The 20145-nt window shown below is 45.0% G+C and overlaps 1 protein-coding gene across 1 annotated transcript in view; it reads right to left on the reverse strand.

Annotated features, from left to right (window-relative positions):
- Positions 1–1702: 1702 nt before the first annotated feature.
- GRIN2B (glutamate receptor, ionotropic, N-methyl D-aspartate 2B) overlaps positions 1703–20145 on the reverse strand; it is a gene marked incomplete at its 5' end in the record, with an annotated part of 30186 nt that continues 11743 nt past the window's right edge. The window contains 4 exons of the mRNA XM_010021264.1: positions 1703–3604; positions 5469–5707; positions 7446–7633; positions 9891–10051. Coding sequence (XP_010019566.1) covers positions 1703–3604; positions 5469–5707; positions 7446–7633; positions 9891–10051 — 2490 coding nt within the window. The remainder of the gene's footprint in view (positions 3605–5468; positions 5708–7445; positions 7634–9890; positions 10052–20145) is intronic.

Below are 20145 nucleotides of genomic sequence, written 5' to 3' on the forward strand. Positions count from 1 at the left end.
AAAATGATACAACGGAAAGAAAAAAACGCTCATATTGATACTAGGTGCACCAGGAAAGCTGTCACTACAACTGCAGGGATGGAAAACCCTAGGCTATTCCAGCTTTGCACCTGTGCTAGTATCTCTCTCTCTCTCTCGCACACAGAGGCACACATACATGTACATACACACACTTCTCAGCCTTGCACATCTTGTCTTCATCCCTCAGCACAAGTTTCTGTGCTCTCTGGCATTTATTCAAGCACACCGCTTTGCAGGAAGACAAGCCATGTACTTCCCCTGTACATTCAGTAGCAAATATACATATGTATTTCCCATGGGTGCACACACCCTCCTCCCATTTCCACATGTGCAAGGAGGCATTGAAACAGTCCACCAGCACCGCCGCCACCACATGCACTGTTTCATGGCATTTTTCTTCCTCTCCAGCACCATGCCAGCGTTGGCAGAGGGCACCCTATTCTTTTTGTTCTGACCTGCTGGCCAAGGGTAGGGAGGGCAGAAGGATGAAAACCTTTTTTCCCTGCCCTCCTTGCTGAAAGGACATGCCAAAATAATCTTGGTGTCCCCTGAAGTGACAGTGACAAAACTCCCCAGCCTACTTCTTCCTCAAGTACCAAATCCAGACACCTTATAGGATGATGAATTTATTTTGCTTTCTCCACAGACATTTCAAGTATAAAGTTATCGTATATACTCACGTATAGGCTAACCCACGCTCTACACTGCTCCCACCCTTGAAGTATGTCACAACTAGTGACCAACTCACAGCTATTGAACCAACCCTGTGCCCCTTTCCCCAAACTCCTCTCATTTCAATGCGAACCAGCATCCTCTGTCAGAGATCCCAGCAACCTCCCTGACTCCAGGGTTACTTTCCCAAACTCAGACCCCACTTCCTTTCCATCTCTCCCACTGGTCTGCCAGAGATTCAATGGCTCTAACAGCCATAGTGAAACCACTAGGCAGACCTGCAGACAGGCCTTCTCTCCCTCCCCTCACACCCCCCAGCAGACAATTCAAATTTTTAGCATAAAATTTCTCAGCATATACGCAAATATATATATATTTCAGCCCTAAACCCCCATAGTCTTCACAAAATAATGTAATGAGAACCTCAGTATAGCTAACATATAAGTGCATCATCAAGTTAGTCATGTTATTCCCCCTTCACTTTCTCCACGTCTTCAAACACTACTCTCTTCTAGGCAGTTGAAGGAAGAGTTGCCTGAGCAAGCGTATTTTCCTGCATGTCCATTACACTGCTTCTGCTGTCTCCTCCTGCCACACGCACGTGTGTGTGCACAGTGCCTTTCTCTGCTGGGAGCCAGCAAAACTAAAATGCTAGAGTCACTGCCACTCGCCCTCAGCCCACCCCTTCCCTGCCATTTTCTCCACTTCCTGAAATCATGAGCAAGTATATCCAACTCCAACGTCACTGTAAAGTGCAATGGCCAGGAATGGAGGAGAATGGGAGGAGCGAGAACATGGAAAAAGAGATAAAAGGGAAGGGGTGGGAAAGAGGAGGAGGAAGTGGGGAAACCAAAGAGGTGGCACTTGTCACCAGTGCTGCACTACTCAGAACTCCAGTATCCCACAAACTAAGAATGACCTAGAAGAGTAGCTGATGGGATTGATCCCACCCCACCCTCCCATGCTCCACATACACCCCCAGTCCCTCCCCGCGCTCTTCCCCTCTCACTCAAACGTCAGACTCAATACTGGAGAGTTTCTCATAAACATGCCCGTTGCTGGAGCCATTGAAAGCCCTGGGGTTTTTGTTGTTAGGCACACAGGGGTTGGACTGGTTCCCTATACAGATGTCCTTCTGGAAACGGGCTGGCACAGCCCCATGAAGGGCTGAGACCACCGGCTTGTTGGTGGTGACAATGGCTCGGAAGTCTGGCCTGGCTTTGGGCCCTCCTGCCACCACAGGCTGCCTGAAGAAATAAGATTTGCTGCCGTGGAGCAAGCATTGGTCATCCCCAAAAGTGGGGATGAAAGGGTTTTGGGTGACCCGGTCGGGGTAGAGCGACTTGCTGAGCATGTAGCCCCCGCTGCTGCCGGGGTTGTTGTGGTGGTGGTAGCTGGTGGCGGGCACTGAGGACTTGTTGTTGGCAAAGGTGGTCTCACTGGCTGGCATCTCAAACATGTGGGCGTAGGGGCTCCCCTCCAAAAAGCGGCCCTTGTCCTTGAGGCTGACGCTGCGGGGGGCCAGGGCTGAGTCATCCTTCTGCAGGTCCACAAAGGTGTCATAGGAGTGCTGCCGACGGAGCTTGTTGCGGTTCTTCTTCTGCACCTTGGAGGCAGAATTGGAAGGGCTCTGAGGATATTTGGAGGAGGAGGTGGCACTGGTGGCCACGGGCACGGGGGCAGGTGGCTGGTCCAGCTCTTGGAGTGAGTTGTCCTCACTGATGTCATACAGGTTGCCCGCTTTCTTGCACGCCTCACAGCGGATGCAAGCCTGGCGGGTGGAGTTCTGCCCCAGCGTGTAGTTGTGCACCTTAGAAGGGCAACTGCGGCAGAAATTAGCCCCGGACCGATCCTCCCACTCTAGGTTGGTCAGGTTCTTCTCCCACGGCGCTGGGACCCCACTCACAACTCCTCCATGCTTGTGCTCGTTGCTTCCTCCAAACTCGCCTGAGCCATGCTTGTGGTGGGCCCTGTTGGTGCAGGACCCACCACCTCCTCCTCCTGTGTCACGCTTAAACTCATCTCCCCGCTCTTTGTAGATATCCGTCAGGTCCACGTGTTCCCAGTGTGGCGAGTTCTCCTTGGCTCGAAACTGGTCCAGGTAGAAGTCTCGTAGCCCTTCCTTGTCCCTGAAGTAGCGCTTGTGGTCGGGCGAGCGGGGTGGGCGCCGGCGGTACGCCAGCTCTATCTCATCAAACTCCCGCCGGGACTTGGCAGAGGCCGGGCGCTTCTTCAGGCTGTCCTTGTACTGCTGCTTCCTCCGCTTGGCTGCATTGCCCTCGATGTTGCCGTAGGTGACCGTATGAGTGGAAATGTCAGAGACATCCGAGCGGATCAGGTCATCGTGGGCCCCGCTGCCCCCATAGCGGTCACTCTTGAAGGAGAACTTGCCGTAAAGGTCACCCAGCTGGCTGTGCTTGGCAGGGGGTAACCCCAGGTCCAAGGGCTTCTTCCCAATGGACCGCGACTGGGCGTTGAAGGGTGGGTTGTCACAGTCATAGAGCCCGTCGATGGAGCTGGTGCTGCCAATGCTGTGGGGGCGGTGGTGGTGGTGGTAGTGGTCCTGATACACATTGCTGTCCTTCAGCTGGAGGTTGCCAAAGGTCCTTTCCACCTCACTAATATAGTCACTAAAGAGGTTTTCCTCGCAGGGGGGGTTGTTGTAGGACTTGCAGTCCGAGTGGGTGAAGCTGCGGCGGTGCTCGGAGATATCATAGACCGACGACTCACGGCGGGTAAAGTCCAGGGCACCCTGTGGTGAGCCATTGACCCCTGACAGGTTGGCCATGTTCTTGGCTGTCCGAAGCAGGCGGAGGATGTTGGAATGGGTGTTGTTCATAGTTGCTGTGGGGGAGTTCATTGCTGACTGGCGTTCCTCAATGGCCACACCATGGATGCAGCTGTAGATACCCTGAAACGCAAGAAAGCAGGAAGGTAAGTGGTCCTGCAAAGACTACACAAAACGGAACTTGGACTGGGAAACACCCTGTGTGGCAACAGCATATTCCTGTAAGACAGCAAGGCCTGTCAGCCTTCCATCTTGGAATGCAATCAAATCAAATTAGATTAGATCTGCTCTACCAACCTTTGCTGTTCTGCCCCTCTTTCTTGCCCCTCACATTTTTTCCTTCCCCTCCATTCCTCTTTCTCTGCTTTGCTTCATGTCACATCTCTAGGATGCAGGAATATCTGCTCGCATCTGTAAAAGTTACTCAAATCCAATAGGTGTATCATGGAATTGCAAATGGTGTCAATCATACCTTGGGAACACAGTCATCAAGACAAATGATTCTGTGTGGTTGAGAGGAAGAGTCTAGTTTGGCCCTTGAAATTCATCTGGACATAAGTGAATCAATGAGAGAGAAGCTATCTTAGAAAGGGAACAGCTTCATTTGTCATAAACTTAGCTGCATTAATCACCGGTACAAATTAGCAAAGGAAACAGAGAAAGAGCGCTTCTGCCAGATAGGTATTTAGGTCTTTTGCACCTGGATGAGTGAGGTACAATAGAAATTTTAATTGCATTCTATTAAATTTAACAGTGATAACAGGCTCCAAATTGACATCCCTGAAAGCAAAAATACTCTATTCAACTTCAAATCAGTCAGCAGAAGTGCCTGATTCCTCCGCATTCCCCACTACCTCATTTCATCCATGACACAGATGGTTTACAAGGGCTATCCCTAGAAGCAGAAGGAGCTCATTTACTCCCTGGCCTGCCAAATGGTGCCTGCTGATTAAAGTCAGTTGTGAAATGGACACCATCACATCATGTTACCATAGTTTCTGAGCAGCTAGCAGATGATTAACACTTTTTAAGACTTTTCACCAACCTGGCCCAGATCTAGCAGATAACCCCAGAATGAAAGAACCTGTAGTTAGCTAAGGATCACCAAACACAATCCCCCATCTTATCTCTAGACTAAACCAGCCTAGAAACTAATACTACAGAAAAGAGGCTGTGCCCCCTGCATTCAAAAGCTTTGTCATTTCTCCTCAACAGTATGTTATGTAGCAATTACATACTCCTTGCACGATCAAAGTTAATTCTGTTACATCGGTCACTGGGGTCGAAAATGCTGAGATTTGACCTCACTTCAGAATGGATCAGGAGAAGGGACCGGTGGCTTGAAAGAAGACAAAAAAAGCTCCAAATTGCACACTGCTAGCTGCACTGATAGGAGAAAGATGACTCAGAAATTACTAGAATCTGCTCTAAATGCAAATATCACAGCCTAAGGCTGATTTACATAAAGCTATTGCTAGGTTTATGTGGGCATCCTCTCCACATGGTTTAAGGCATGGCTTTTGGTTAGGGACTTCTGACTGTCAAAGGCAGCACACTTCTAACTAGCATAAGGTCAGCTGAAAAGCTGTAATATAGAGGACAATGAAAAACTCCTGGATTTCTAATTATGTTATCCACCATTACTTGACTTACTGTCCCCAAATTTGTCCTTCTCACAACTCACATTGGAGGAGCAGACAGTTACAGCTGACTTCTCTTGATACTGCATTTTCATTTCCATAGGAAGTTTCCATTTCCATGACCATAATCCAGCAGAGACCAGAGTTGTCACAGAAAAACATTAGATGGTTTTGCAACATTAAGAGTGAAAAGACACCTTGGCCTTAGCTAAGGACAGCCTTTATCCTGCAAACCACCACTCCATGCCACCTGTGTGTTAGACAGCTGTGGTGGATTTCCCCATCTCCAGTACCTAGGACTGTCTGAATAAAGCATCTGTTCCTCCCTGCTAGTTAATGACACTCACCCTGCTGATGGAGAAGACCACGCCGGGCTTGCCAGAGCAGACACCCATGAAGCAGTGGCGGAATTGCCAGTAGAAGAGATGTTCACAGATGAAGGTGATGAGACTGAGGGCCATGGCTGCTCCCAGCATGTAGAAGACACCTGCCATGTTATCTATATCCAGCTGGCTGCTCATAACCTCATTCTTCTCATTGTGACAAATGCCAGTGAGCCACAGTGCTTCCAGCTCCTCCATCTCCCCTAGAAAGACAGAGAGAAGGAACGAAACAGCTTAGATAGATAGCCCTGCAATGGTTAAAGACCTCAAGCTGGGGAAGGCTGAAAGCAAGAAGCTGATATAAGGTCATTTCCAGTGGCCACGTTCTTTTTCCACATCTAGTACATCCATGAAATATCCTTACTGCCCTTTTGTTACGGGCAGGTGCATTTTGTCACAGGGAGGGCAACAGCATTTTTCCACAGCCAAACATTTTTTATTAGCCACAAAAAGCTGTACCACAGGACACAACTATCACACTTGCCAAATGTCTACAGTAAGATACTGAAAAAGTTGCCCACCAGATGACTGAAGACCTAGCCTCACAAACTTCCACCTTCATGTTAGGTTGATGAGGGAAATAATCAGTGACTGACGTAGTTAGAAAAAAACCAAGTCACTTCTATGTGAAAACATTGTACGTTTTCAGCCCAAAACTGAAAATGGTTTTTTGGGGTTTTTTTTGTAATCAGAATGTCTGACTTTGAATGCGTTTCCATCGGACCTGTAGCTCATTAAAACTAGGTGCAATGTTCCCAAAATATTTGTGTGTTTTTACCTGTTTTTCTTCCCTTTAATTTTGTTGAAATCCAACACTTTCAAACTCTTCGACCAATCAAAAATACTACCAAATTGTATCAGCTAGGAACAAATGTTCTGTAGTCTAATTTCATACCCCACTTACTCCCATTATGGTATTTTCATGAGTGGAGAGAAAGAGAGATAAACTCTCACACACACACATATTGAGACATTCAGAAACAAACTAATTTTGCAGGTTGGCAATTCATTTCATGCTGTTAGGAAAGTTAGTTTTTCACATTTTCAACCTGCAGTCCAGCGGCAGAGGGAAAAAATATGTATATTTATGTGCTGCCGTAGCACAGTCTTTGAAGCTTTATGGAGAACTTACATCTTTTTCTGAAATAATACAAATTAGGCTGTTTAGGAGACATAACACCCTATCCGTCAGGTGGCTAATTTTCAGAGCTATGTTCTTTCCATATTTATTATACCATATGTTATTTTGAGATTTCAGGGGGAAAAAAACAACTTATAAGTAAAATAACCTTTGAATTTTATTTATTAAAAAAGGGAAACAACAAGACTTAATACGGAATGGAAAGGGAAAGCCAGGAAAATATTTTTTAAGAAATAATCCCTTATCCCACAAAACTATAATGTTCGGAGTAAAAATTCACTCCAAAATGTGCTTCTGAGTCTCAAGTTCTCCCTTGATTTTTTAGGTTTTGGAAAATCTCAGTTAATTCCTTCATCCAGAAATATTTCTTTAAATTTTGTAAAATCTGTATGGCTTGATTTTGTATGGAACTATAAAGCATGGGATGACCGCAGAAAGGCCAGTATAATTAATGCATTTAGTCATGGCAAAACCTCAAAGCTAGTGAAAAGTTCACAACAGGAATCTTGTTTTTACAAGACCTTCTTCACACAAGGTATTTTTCAAACACATATCTGAGCTGCTTCTATGAAACCTTTAGTATTTTTGACATTGCTTTTGATGATACTGCCAGCCTGCATCAACAACCTAAAACAAGCGACATCTCACATTTTGGTGCAATGCTTCTTAACAAACCCTTGTTAGTAATTTCCTGTTCTCAATTCAAATATGAAGCAACAGAGCTGGGAACATCTATTTCTTACATGCAAAACTTGGTATTTCTTAGGAAAACTCAAACTCCTGTTTTTCTTGTCACTTACCATCTCCAAAAAGCTGTAAAATGGCAAGATCAACCTGGCGCTTCCAGCCCGAGTCCTTTTGGATGGCAATGCCATAGCCAGTGGAGGCAAACACTTTCCCACTCCCAATCGTCACCAGCTTGCAACCTTCATCTCTGCCAGCCATGTAATTTAGCACTGCTGCATCATAAATGAAAGCATCCAACTTCCTGCATGTGCAAGAAACAAGAGAGGCATGATGCAGAAAAGAGAGAATCTATATGAGTTCAAAGGTGTTCTCAGGTAACTAAGGCAGAAATGAACCTCTTTCAGACAGACTACAGTAGGTTGCATCTTCCTCTTCATCAGAATTAACTAAAATCTAAGCCTAGAACCCGTTTACAGGGGAAGCTAGATTATAAATGAGGACTGTCTATTTCTTTCTGTCTCTTTGATAATCACCGTTTCTGATTGGAAAGAAAATGTGGAATATAAACATACTGCATGATAAAGGCAAACAAAGAGGAAGTCAAGGAAGATCTATAGTCCTAAGAATAGCTTATATTTCTGTGCGGCCTTTCATCTCAAAGGAACCTAAAATGCTTCATAAAATGCATCAATGTTAGATAACCAAGTAGGGGGTGGAGGAAGGAAAAGATTATCTCAGATTCAAACTGCTGGCATGACTTAGCTGAGCAAAATGTAGTTTTTTCAAAACAAATATAGCCATAACATCACTCCTGGTTACTGTGAAAAGCACTACTGGATCTTTACCAATGTCAAGTGGCCACCATAGCAGCTTTATGGTTTACTGGGCTGAGCAGCACTTTGGCAGTGAGTACTTAGCTGAAAACCACAAGAAAAAAATCAGTTTCAACACAGGAAAATCCCCATTAAGGGCTGGGCTGGGTAGACAGCACAACAGACTGATGAGAGCCTTCCTCTCATTGCAATAAATTGATTTAGGTGTGGGGGGCGGTCTCAGGGGGCTGCATCTTCCACATAACTGAAGAGAGGTGATGAGTAAATCCTCCCACTAGATCTGAAATGAAGCACCTTTCAATAAAAGACCAAAGACCTTCCACCTAACACATTCTCACACCCATGCTATCTTTTCAATCCATCTCCTGCACATGTATTTCCAGTATGGTGAATATCTCTGTGCATATCTGTAGGGAAGTCTGTCCAAGTGTGGATATGAAGCCAGGATGACATCTACTGCAAGTGATAAGCTCTATTTCATCCATATATTTCCAGGACAGAGCATATTTATTTCCTGGATAATGTCTCTCCTGGCAAATGTACCTTCCCAGGATGACATCTGACAATGGTACAATCATTTATAATGGGCTTTATGCCTCTGAACCTGGCAAACAGGTTTAGGAATAGTCATTCAATCTAGTAATTAAATTGGCTGAACATCTTCATTCGTGCTTTGGAATGAACTTTCTCATAAGAGCACAACACAAGTGTAAGCAAAAACATTGGGGTTCTTTTTTCACTGGGGCTGGGCTCTGACAATCAAAATTGTCAGCTTGGGCAAGAGGTCTTTGATTATAAAGGACAAAGGCTTGCAAAATGGCACTTAAGTTAGCTCCCTTGCAGATTCACTGTTATTAAAATAGGATGAGCTGTTCAAACATTCTGTTTGCAAATGATTTTTCCCATGTTTCCCAAATTACCCAAGGAAATGCTCCCATTTTATATACTTCCCTGTTATTTAAACAACACTTTGTTCAGCCCTTGATGCTAAAATATTCCAGAGAGAAAGGCTACTTCCATACTATTTGCTTCAAGCACACCTTCTATTATACTATATTAGCTAGTGATACACTGGGGTGGGATTAGTCTGAGAAGGATTGTTTCAGCTTCCTGATTAACATAATCTTTTATACACAGAAGGAGGGAAAACAAAAGAATTTCCAGATGACAATATAAACACACTGAAAAAAACTTTGTCCACAGAGGTCTGTGAGCATTTCCTGTGTACGCAGAAGGACACATCAGCATGAAACACCTTGATGAAGCAAGGTCTTTGGGACTAATACACACAAAACTAAACTACACAAGGATACAGAAGATCCTTTTTTTTTTCAATAGTCTTATAAACACACTAGAGCCAGAAACTCTTTTACAGATGTCAGTATAAAAACCTGGCTAAGAGAATCACAGAATTATTCTCCTGTGCTGTGTTTGGTCTTGCTATACTTTTAATCATAGAATCATAGAACCGTAGAATGGTTAAGTCACAAAAGGACCTTAAAAGCATTTAGTTCCAACCCCTGCCATGGGCAAGGACACCTCACACTAGACCATGTCGCTCAAGCCTCCATCCAACCTGGCCTTGAACACCGCAATGGAATGATAATGTATGCTCATTTTCCAAATCCCACCCAAAAATAAAAAATAAAAAATTCCAGACAAGCGTGCAAAGAACTCAGATTTCTTTGGTGAAGATGGAAGAAGCAGGGAAGAAGGAAGCCTCACCCAGTCTTCAGCGAGAACAGCGCATCGTCCACCCCCCTCTGATTGAACTTCACCATGTAGCTGTGCATTTCAGGGTAGTTGTTGCGAATATTCCTTTCTGTGCTGCCATTGGGAACTGTCCCGAAGCGGAAAGGGGGTGAGAAGTCGTTGGGTTTCTGGAACTGGAGAGACAGAAAAAGAATATTTCTCACAATCTTTCAGCAAGAAGCAATCATCTGAATGGAAGAACACACTCTCCTCAAAAGGTAGTTCTGATTTTATTTTACTATTATGTGGAAAGTATGATTAAGAAGATACCATATTTCACTCTTTTCAAACACAGACATCTCCTGTTAGTACCTAGAGAACCAAGAAGTGAATCTGAGCAACCCAGTCTCTTTTCCACTCTTGATCAAGTGCATAAAATCGCCAGTAATCAAAGATGAAAAAGTTAGATAAAAGGAAAAAGGAAAGGGAAAAGGTAATGGCAGCTTTGGAACACGGTCAGGCAAACATTTTCAAGAAAATCTGTGTACATTTTATCCATAAAGTGTCATTTAGTTCCTAAAAAGTATATTTTTCAGGTCCATGGATGCCTTTGCACTTCTTGATTCTGACTGAAGTGGAAAAGCAATTAATAGGAGAGATGTCTCTCAGAACACCTCACACTCACTTCACCAAACGAATGATCAGCTTTCAAACTTTTGGGCAAATGTCCCAAATGAAATACTATTAGTGGCTTCAAGTCACTAGTAACATTCAGTGCCCAGAACCGGCTGGCTGAATACTCCAAACCTTTTGCTGCTACTAAGAAATACATTCATCATAACATTCCGCTACAGCTGCAAGGTTGTGAGGTTTTATGTGCCACTTGCTTAACTCAAGTCATAATCAATGCTCTCTGGGATTTTATGAGCAGTAAAATTTAGACTGTCAATTATCAAGGCTGCTTAAAACTCCTAGAACCAGCAGACGGGAAGGAGCACAGAATTGTAAGCTTGGAATTGAATAAGCAGTATAGATAAAGTTGAAAAGGTAGGTTAGATGGAGGGAAGCCACCCTACCCCCCACCACCTCCCTGATATATCAGCCCCCCTGATATCAAGCAGTAGCTTGCCTGGTGCTAATTTCTGACTCCCAACTGCGGCTGTATTTTTGGATGATCTTGAGAAGCATGCCAAGAACATGCTGAAGATCAGACCATTTAACAGCGAGAGCTCACCTGGTACATGAATATATGCAATCATGAACTGCTACCTTCTATAGTGGAAATGTGGCTGCTGTCTACAGCTATAGCTTAAAAAACATGCAGATGAGCCTTGTTCTTGAGTTCTGCTCAAAGCCAATTATGATTCTGGTCGACTCAGATGAGGAGGCCAAAGCCGCTAAAGCAGTGTATCTCATTCATAACATCTCAGCACTCAGGCCAAACAGGAGCTGTGTCTGTGATGCAGAGGTGATAGGTGAACACACCATTCACATCACTTTTTCTGTGTACCAGTCAACTCATGTGGCTGTGCAAGGAATCACCTCTCCAGTCTGGATGGTGAGATGGGCTGGTTTGTGTGTGCACACCTAAGAGTGTGCTTTTTCTGTGTACCAGTCAACTCATGTGGTTGTGCAAGGAATCACCTCTCCAGTATGGATGGTGAGACGGGCTGGTTTGTGTGTGCACACCTAAGAGTGTGAGAGAGAAGACATGTCCTACTTCTTTTAGCCAACAGAAAATATCAGGGATGTTTTTGAAACACAGTTTGGCACCTCACCAAAAAAAAAATGAAGAGGTTTCACATAACACAAAACAAACAGTAAGGTGGCTCTTAGAACCTTGTCGCACCCTCTAGGGATGAAGACAAACTCATAGCTATCAAAATCTGTAATGAAAGCAAACTTTGATGGGAGAAAAATCACTGCAGCATGTTAAAACAGGAGTTTGCAAAGTGGGCAACTTGCTTTCCCCGAGCCTCCACTCCCCATCCCCACAGAGCCCTCCAACAAAGTAAAGTCAGCAGGACAAGCACCAAGCAGGTCCAAACAGTATTGGTGTGACCTCAGCTTCAGCATGCCCTTTGGAGAAGCAGCAGCTATGAAAGCCTCTCTCTGGGCCCAAACAGTGTTAAGAGAAAAAAGAGAAAAAGAGGCCCCATCCAATGTCCATTTTATGCCTCCAGCCTCCATTCCCAGTGATAGGATCTCTAGTTTTGTCTGCTTCCATCACTAGGTCTATGAACTGGAGTAAGAAGGATTATAGAGTCAGGCACGGCTGTGATAAGGGAAATGATCCCATCCTTGAAGTGTCCTTTGTCCTGCCTGTGCTCAAGGGCCCATCTCAGTGGCCAGAGATGAAAGGCTCCATACCTAGTTTTTAACTTCCTGGGCAATCAATAAATAAATTAAAACATTTTTCTTGAATGAGATTACTGTTTTCGGCAACCAGAAAAGCATGTTTCTAGAGAAGGAAGCCAGGCTGATGGCTTCTACAAAACCACATACTGCACAGTCAGTCATCATCCCTTACCCCCTGGTCATTTCTCAAGCAGTCAGAGCAGATCTGCAAATACAATTTATTCTCGACACACCAACATGCACACACACTTCAACCATAGCCTGGTGGACAACAAGACAGGAAACAGTCTGAAAGGATCCGTATGGGACCCACACCAGAGATCTTTAGCTTGGATGCCCAAGAGGAACATTCATCCCCAGCCACCTGGTTTGGTGTTTGCCAAGCTAAAAGCAGTTGATGCCCAGCTGACTCCACAGTCCATTTGGAGCCAGAAAGAGACAGCTAACTTCTTCACATTTGAGAAATAACAGAGGTACATGCATGAAGCTTTCTGTCAGGAGATGGCAGATGAAAAATCCCCACATTTGTTGCTTGGAAGTAGGTGAGCACAGCTCAGTTCAGGGGTGAAGGGATCTCCAAAATGCTCTCCAGAGCCAAGAACTGCTACATCTTTCTAAGCTCACTCTGCCCCACACAGCTCATATTGAAGGAGCAAGAAGACATAAGCCTTCCCAGAAAATATATGGACAGCTGGGGAAGAGTGTGTTCTCTCCTGGCAACATGGTGGAGGAACACATGTGGAGGAACTAGAGAATATCCATAAGGAAGAAAGTTAATTGACCCTCTTGCCAAGAAGTTCAGTAAGGAAAGTCACTTGTTTGGTTTCTCCCTGGGACTGGGAGAGTAGGCCTGAGTCAGAAGTGTCAGCCCCAGGGAAGCAGGGCACTTTGACAGGCTAGTCGAGAAGGAGTCTGCAAGACATGAGAAAGGAGCTGAGACACAGCACAGGGGCCATAACATGGAGGCAGCCTGTGCAGAGATAATCTCAACGCCTTAGTAAATACTGACAAAGGAATTAGCCACAGATACTGACAGAAGGGTCAGAATTTAGATTGATGAGAGAACTGTCCCATCATTCCATATAAATGTTTCTCCTGCCAGAGCCCTAAGTCACAACTGCTCTACCCAAGGCATCTGCAAAGAGGAGCCCTGTGAAGCTCTGGGTTAAAAATGTGGTGATAATGGGGGAAGAGAAGATAAGCAACTGCACCAGTTGCTGAGCAAACCCAGCTGCAGAGAGTCACAGGGAGCAGCAAACAGAGCTGTACGGGGACCACACTTGTAGAAGCCCCCCATCATACTTGCGGCAGCTGGAGCCTGGTCCTGCTGCCGAGCTCTATGTACCTCAAGGGGTGAATGCCTGAGAGGGAATCTGCAGCCAAAGACCCCTGGATGGGGATGTACCTCACCTGCAGCCTGCAACTTGCTCACCATGGGGCTTTGGTCATAAGTGCTCCCCTTTTAGTCAAGGTGATGTGACACACTCTCGCCCATGAAAGTTATCCCTCAGAGAGCTGACTTCACATCGAATGTGGGGCAGAAGTGGGTCCTAGAATTCAGGGTGGGAAGCAGACACTAAGTGTGCCTGAAGGGCTGGGATAGCTTTGGGATATGAAGCCTGTGTTCAGCAGCTGTCCACCTCTTCAAACCCTTACTCAACAAATTGAAATCAAGAAGTGTTAAGTCCAAATCAGAGCATGGCTTTGGGAAAAGTAACCTCTCAGAGTCAGAGAGCAGAAATCCTCCTGCTCTGGAGAGCGATAAACACACAGGCTGGGGGCTATTAGCACATTCAGAGTGGAGAGCCCCTTTCCCGCTCCCCCCGCAACTCGCCGTGAGAGCTGTCGACAGCAGCAGTGAGAGCGGGTTTAAGTGACTTGTCTGGCAGAGCTGTTTCATTAGCAATTTGGAGCCATGCCGAGCAGAAAGCAGCATTGTTCTCAGATGTTCGAATATCAATCTGCATAATGAAACAGGTGATAGGAGCTCTTTCCATTCAGGCAGCTGTGATTGGAGGGGATTCAGGAAGAGGGGAAGGGGTTATGTCTAATTGGCCGCAATTAATTTGATGAGAATTTTTTTTCAATATATTGTCTATCACCAAATGCTTCCTACAGAAAAGCGCATCTGCACTTATTTATCTGCCTGATGTAGGCCCTGTTTACACTGTAGAGTATTTGCCAATAGCATTGAAAGCAGTTTCCCAAACTCAGCAAGCTCTCACAACAAAAAGGCTCTTTTTTATCAGCTGATCTACTTTTACACTGCTTTAAAAAAGAATAATCCCCTGCTGGATAACATAATGAGCTGGCAAAACTTGGTGTGTGTGTGTGTCTGTGTATGTGTGCAGTGCCTTACTCCCACACAGCTTCTCTGGGAGGGCTTCTTTCACTTCATAAGGCTCAGACCCCCAGTTTAACTTTTCTACCACAGGAATCTCAACAGCTCTGACACACCAAAATAAGGCCCACAGGTTCAGCTCCTCTGTTACCTGCAAGTCCAAAAGAGCTTGAGCCCGTATTAGATACTCAGGGTTCAGTTCATTTGCCCAAGTGTTAATTGCCAAGTTGAGATGCCACGGGAATTTCGCCCTGGGAGCAGGTCTTTCATAGCCCCTGCACCAGATTTGACAGCCACTGGAGGATATTTTGAATACTCTAGTGCACCCAAATTGCCTCTAGACATCAACATTTGCATAGATGAATGCTGGCACTGGACCATTTGGCCCTCAGGACAGCTTTTCCCACCACACATACAGGGAGACAGTTGATGTGGGCAGCAGACAGCCCAAAGTGCCTACCACTATCTTGAACTTGCCCATCAGGGCATCAGTCACAACATTTTGCGCAGGCACCTATAAGCAGCCCACTGCTTGCTTTTTTTGGCAGCTGTGCAACCATCAAATATCTGTTGTGGCACAAGCTAAATATCCCTAAAAACGGCGGCATTTATTAGTGAGCTGCAATGTAAGATTTAGTGGTATCAGGCTAGAAAATCAGGGTAGAAAAGCAAAGTCCGTGCTCAAGCGCGTAATTTTACCACAACCTCTCTGCATTTCCCAAACATCATTGATTGGTTCCTCTTGCTCTGGTTCAGCTGCATGTCCCTGCAGTCACTTTGCACCTTTCTTTGCTGCCTGAGAATCCAGTCAGGCTGTTTGCACAGGAGCTTCACCCAAAACTTGCTAAAAATTAAAGAGTGGGTCAGTGGTTTTCAGATCTAACTCTGAGGTAGCTCTATGCTTACACCTTGGTCTTGATAAATTATGCATGTCCACAGCAACATGCCTTGCCCAAGCGGTCTTGCTTCCGTATCCTCTGTTTCAGCCAGGAAATGAACTCCTTCACAGCTAATGCATGAATGTCAAAGAGAGGAGGCTTGTCCTTTCTATACCTGAAAAATAGGTCATTTTTTTTACCAAGCTGCACCATGAACAATGCCACAGAATCACAAACCTGGATCTGGCTCTGAGATGTCTGCTCTGCCCCTCTCTCTCCAGTGGGTCTCTCCTAGACATCATTGCTCCTGACAGCTCTTCATTCAACCTGCTGGGGAAGATGGCTGGTCCTGGAAACTCCACTACCGTTCCCTGGACAACCTGCACCAGGGTTTTACTATTGGAAAGTTCTTCCAAGTGTCCGAACTAAAACCTTCCTGCTGCAATCCAACTACAATATTTTCTGTTATCTTCACCATGGACAGGGAAATCAAAATAATTTCTTCTTCTTTGAAGGTACATTTAATGTTTCTGAAGACCATCGAGCTGTTTCTTCTCCATGTTCTTGCACTGGAGCCAAAGAGACCAAATTTCCTCAGTCTTATTAGCTGTATTATCTAGACCTGCAACCATTCTTGCTGCTGTCCTTTGGCTCTATCCAGTAGGTCTTGCCTTGACTTGCCTTTGTTGGACATGCTCTCCACCATACTAAGAACATTCTGATTGAGACCCCAAGATGCTGAGAGAACATTACACTAAAAAAGCTCACAGAAAGACAATAAAAAGTATTGCTAGTGAGAGTCAATGATCATTATTACTCTCCTCAGTGCCTCTCTTATATCAACTTCCACACTACTGCGGCCCATCACCTGTCTTGGTAGAGGAAGTGCTCTACGGATTCCCAGTCTGCTCTGTTGGTATGTTGGTGCAGGGCACTTTCACATTGCTACAACAACATTCCAGCTAGGAGTGTGCCAGCTCAACAGCATAGGCAAAAAATCATAGCACTAGTACAATAATATGTGATGAGAGCGAACTAAAGAGAATGTGCTGCTCATTTTCCTACTACTTATGAATCTCTTGTACAGATACTTCTCAAGCTTCATTCCTAAAGCACCCCTATTCCCTCTGCAGTCACATAATTTTGATATTGCAAAGATTTTTTACTCCCAAGGTGGAACTCACAGCCATTTCTAAGTGTCTACAAGTATTCAGATCCTCCTATTACCTGAGCTCCAATTTCCTCTGCTGTTCTGCATTCCCTCCACCTCCTCAGCAGCAGCTGAGTCTCCTCTCAGCTCAGAATTCAGTCACCACATCAACTCTTCCTGATTGTTGGGCCCAGTGGAAGAAATCAGCCCTGCAGTGGCAAACCCCCAGTTTCTTGTGTTCACCAGTCAAACAATACACAACTCGATTTACAAATACAAAAAAAAAAGAAAGGAAAAAATAAAAAAGGGAACGAAGAGCATCAAATCCAATATAAGTCAGTTTTGGGAGGGCATAAAAATACCTTGTGCTCCCTCAGACTTTGACTTTGTGGTTTATCTTATTATTCAATACTCGGTGATGTTTCAAATTCTCTTGTCTTGCTTTGCATAGTGCTTTCACCCATGAATTCCTCTAGATAAGTCTGAGAAAGGAGTTATCAGTTAGTGCAGCTGACTGCAGCAAAGTATTAGATTAAAGTAATTTTTAAAGGAAAATGTAGGGTGGGTCAGACCCACGAGCAAGAAATAAAGTATCTGTGATTGTCTGGTGGTGAAACAGGGACACGTGTGGGTCAGGGAAGGGAACACAGCAACCTAGTGACAATGCAGAGGTTGGGGAGGGGAAAAAAAAAAGAAAGGAGTTCAAATATAGCAACTATAAAAATAGTTGCCCTTGTAAAATAACTGAGGTGAAAGCAGAGATCCAATTGGTGGAAGAAGCCGCCATCACATGCAGTTATTGCCAGAGCAATGCACACAGTGGGACTGTGCAGCCTCTCCACAAGCTGGATTGCTATGTGCAGACCTGCTCTGTGCTGTTTCTGCAGAGAGCAGAGGATTGAAAACCTTGGCAGCACAGCGTCACCCCAAACAGATGGCATTTCAGGGGTCCCACGTCTTCCACAGCCAGACCTACACGCACATGCTGGGACCACACTGCCTTTCTCCTGACCCAGGCATTGTGGAAACACCAAGCCTTTGGAGCCCCTCAGGGATCAGACCATCACATGTGGACAGAGTCCGCTCACCACCACCAAACCGGGTATCTTCTGGGTCTTCCAAGTGTGTGAGCATTATGCAGACTACATGCAGCTTCTCCACCCAAAAGGTAACACTAAGGCTTTCAAACTTTCTCAGGACACATTTGGCAGGCTATAGGCTTCAAGTCAGTCACACTGTTATGTGTTCCTCAAGCTTGACCAGAGAACATCATCTGTAGTGGAAACACTGAGCTTCACCAGTTGGAGACAAAAGCTTCTTGAACAGCCCTAGTATTAGCAGGTGTGATAGTAGATGAGCAGAGTCCTATCTGTTGCCCTATGGCCTATGGGTCTTATCTACAGTACACTTAACTTTTGCTTGCCTGCATGTAGAGAATGAAGATCTGTTTATCCCAGTATCAAATCATGCCATGTCTTCCACCCTTGTAAAACAGCTTCCTTGGAAGCTAAACATAACGGAGCAAAAGGTATCTACTGAATAGTCCCATGCAAGCACAGAACAGAAATTACTGAGGCAGAAAGATGCCAGTTAGTACACTCATGTTTATATCATTAGAAGTGTAGATGTTCATTCAGAGGGAGAAAATTAACTGATGAAAAAGACCTTGAGAGGAGAGGTGGCAGCTAAGTACAGAGGAGTTTGAAATCTGTTTTGCTTGCACATGAGACAGCTGGTTAACAAATTATGAAACACTCTGAGAAATTCAGAGGATATAGTTTGATGGGGGAGCAATTCCATTTGTCATCCATTTTCACTAAGAAAGGCAGGTCAGAGCCTTCTATGTTCTGGGCACTAATAGCAGTTGACCTGCTTCAGCACCTTGTATGCAGGTACCAATCACTGGTAAGGAGGGTGAAACCCCACGTAAGTCCAGCAAACCTCCCAAAGACTTCACTGGGGCCAGATTTTCATCCAAATAATTAGAAAAGCCAAGTCATCACATTGATTTCTGAAGCACTTCTGTAGGCATGGAGGCAAAGCAAAAAGAACGGAACTCAAGGCAGTACCTGGGGCACCCCAGCACCACCCCAGAGGTGGGAGATAATGCCTTCCTTTAGCCTTCTACAGAAAGCTGCCTCCCACCTGCGAACAGACGACAGCAGAGGAATGAAAGCTGTATCAATCCCTTGTGAGTCTCTGGGCACTGGAACATGTACACCTGAAGCAAGCAAGTCTGCTGGGCCACCAAGACCCAGGGGAAGTTTGACCTTGAAGAGCCAAAGGCCTGTCAGAAGCATGGCTCCCGAAGTAAAAATGCCTTGGAAGATACAACCAAATTTAGCAAGTATACATAGGTACATATAACTTCAAACGTTACGGTCACTAGGCACAAGCAATGAAAGGGGTGGGGGGAGGCTGCTGTATTTTCTTTTAATGCTGTAGATGTCTTCCCATCTCCTCCCCATCAGCAATTCAGCCCTGATCATTCAGATGAAGGAGGCCAGGTCTCATCTTTCAGGCTGCCATATCGTGGTGGCAGGGCCATTGTCTTTTATTTGACTGCAGAGTGCCAAGTACATTTATGGCACTGTATAAATAATAAATAAAAATATTCATTGCTTCCCTCTCTGCTTACTTGTACTGACGTGAGAAGCAGGACAATTCTTTGCTCCCCACCACTTCCTTCCCCCTTATGTAACTCTCCAAAGATGACTTTTTCCAGACTGCCAAACAATTAGCACAGAAGCAACCAAATTTGTCCAGAGCCTCCAATGGGTTACCTCCAAGAGCCAGTTAAAAGGAAGATGTATAGGAAGAGGCAGTGGTGGCCAAGGCCTGGGAAAGGACAGAGCCGTGCGGTGAGGAGAAAGCTGCAAGCTAAAGACAGTGCCTCAGGCCCTTTGCCAACATCCCTCATCCAGTGACTCCCATCTGTGCCACCAACAAAGCCCAGAGGGTTGCATCTCTCCCTTTCCAGCAGGATGAATTAAGCCTACAGTCTGACTCTGAGTATCCCCTCCCTTTGTATCTTACCTGATTAAGTTCTCAACTAAACTGCGTTTTAACTGGCATTAATCCTGAAGAGTCCCATCACAAGTTTTTACTGCCATTAAATGCCTCCAGATCAACAGAAGAGAATCCTAAGAGACTGAGTCAAGGCTAAAGCATATTGTAGCCTCCTCACTGCTCTGCACTATACAGGCCTGAGCTTAAAAAAAGAGGGAAAACGACAAAGAAAGTAGGACTGAAGCGGGGCGGGGGAGAAAAAGCATGCTTGAAAAAACACTGACTTTAAACATTTATAGCCTTAAGATTACAGAATCACTTTTTAGCCCACAGGCACAGTGGTTTGTTCCAAGGATCTCAGAAAGCATAACATCATGCCAATCTGAAAAGTGCTGAATGACTAAATCTATGATAAATGTACCCATCTACAACTGGAAAAAGTTATCTGAGATCATATTATGTACACAAGAAATGTAAGTCACCAGTTAGAAAGTTCTCTTACTAAGATAATGAGGTGCTGTGGCTATTTTAAGAGCTATTTATTAATATGAA

Source organism: Nestor notabilis, unplaced genomic scaffold (genome assembly GCF_000696875.1).
Source record: "Nestor notabilis isolate BGI_N333 unplaced genomic scaffold, ASM69687v1 scaffold2139, whole genome shotgun sequence".
Taxonomy (NCBI): Eukaryota; Metazoa; Chordata; class Aves; order Psittaciformes; family Psittacidae; genus Nestor; species Nestor notabilis.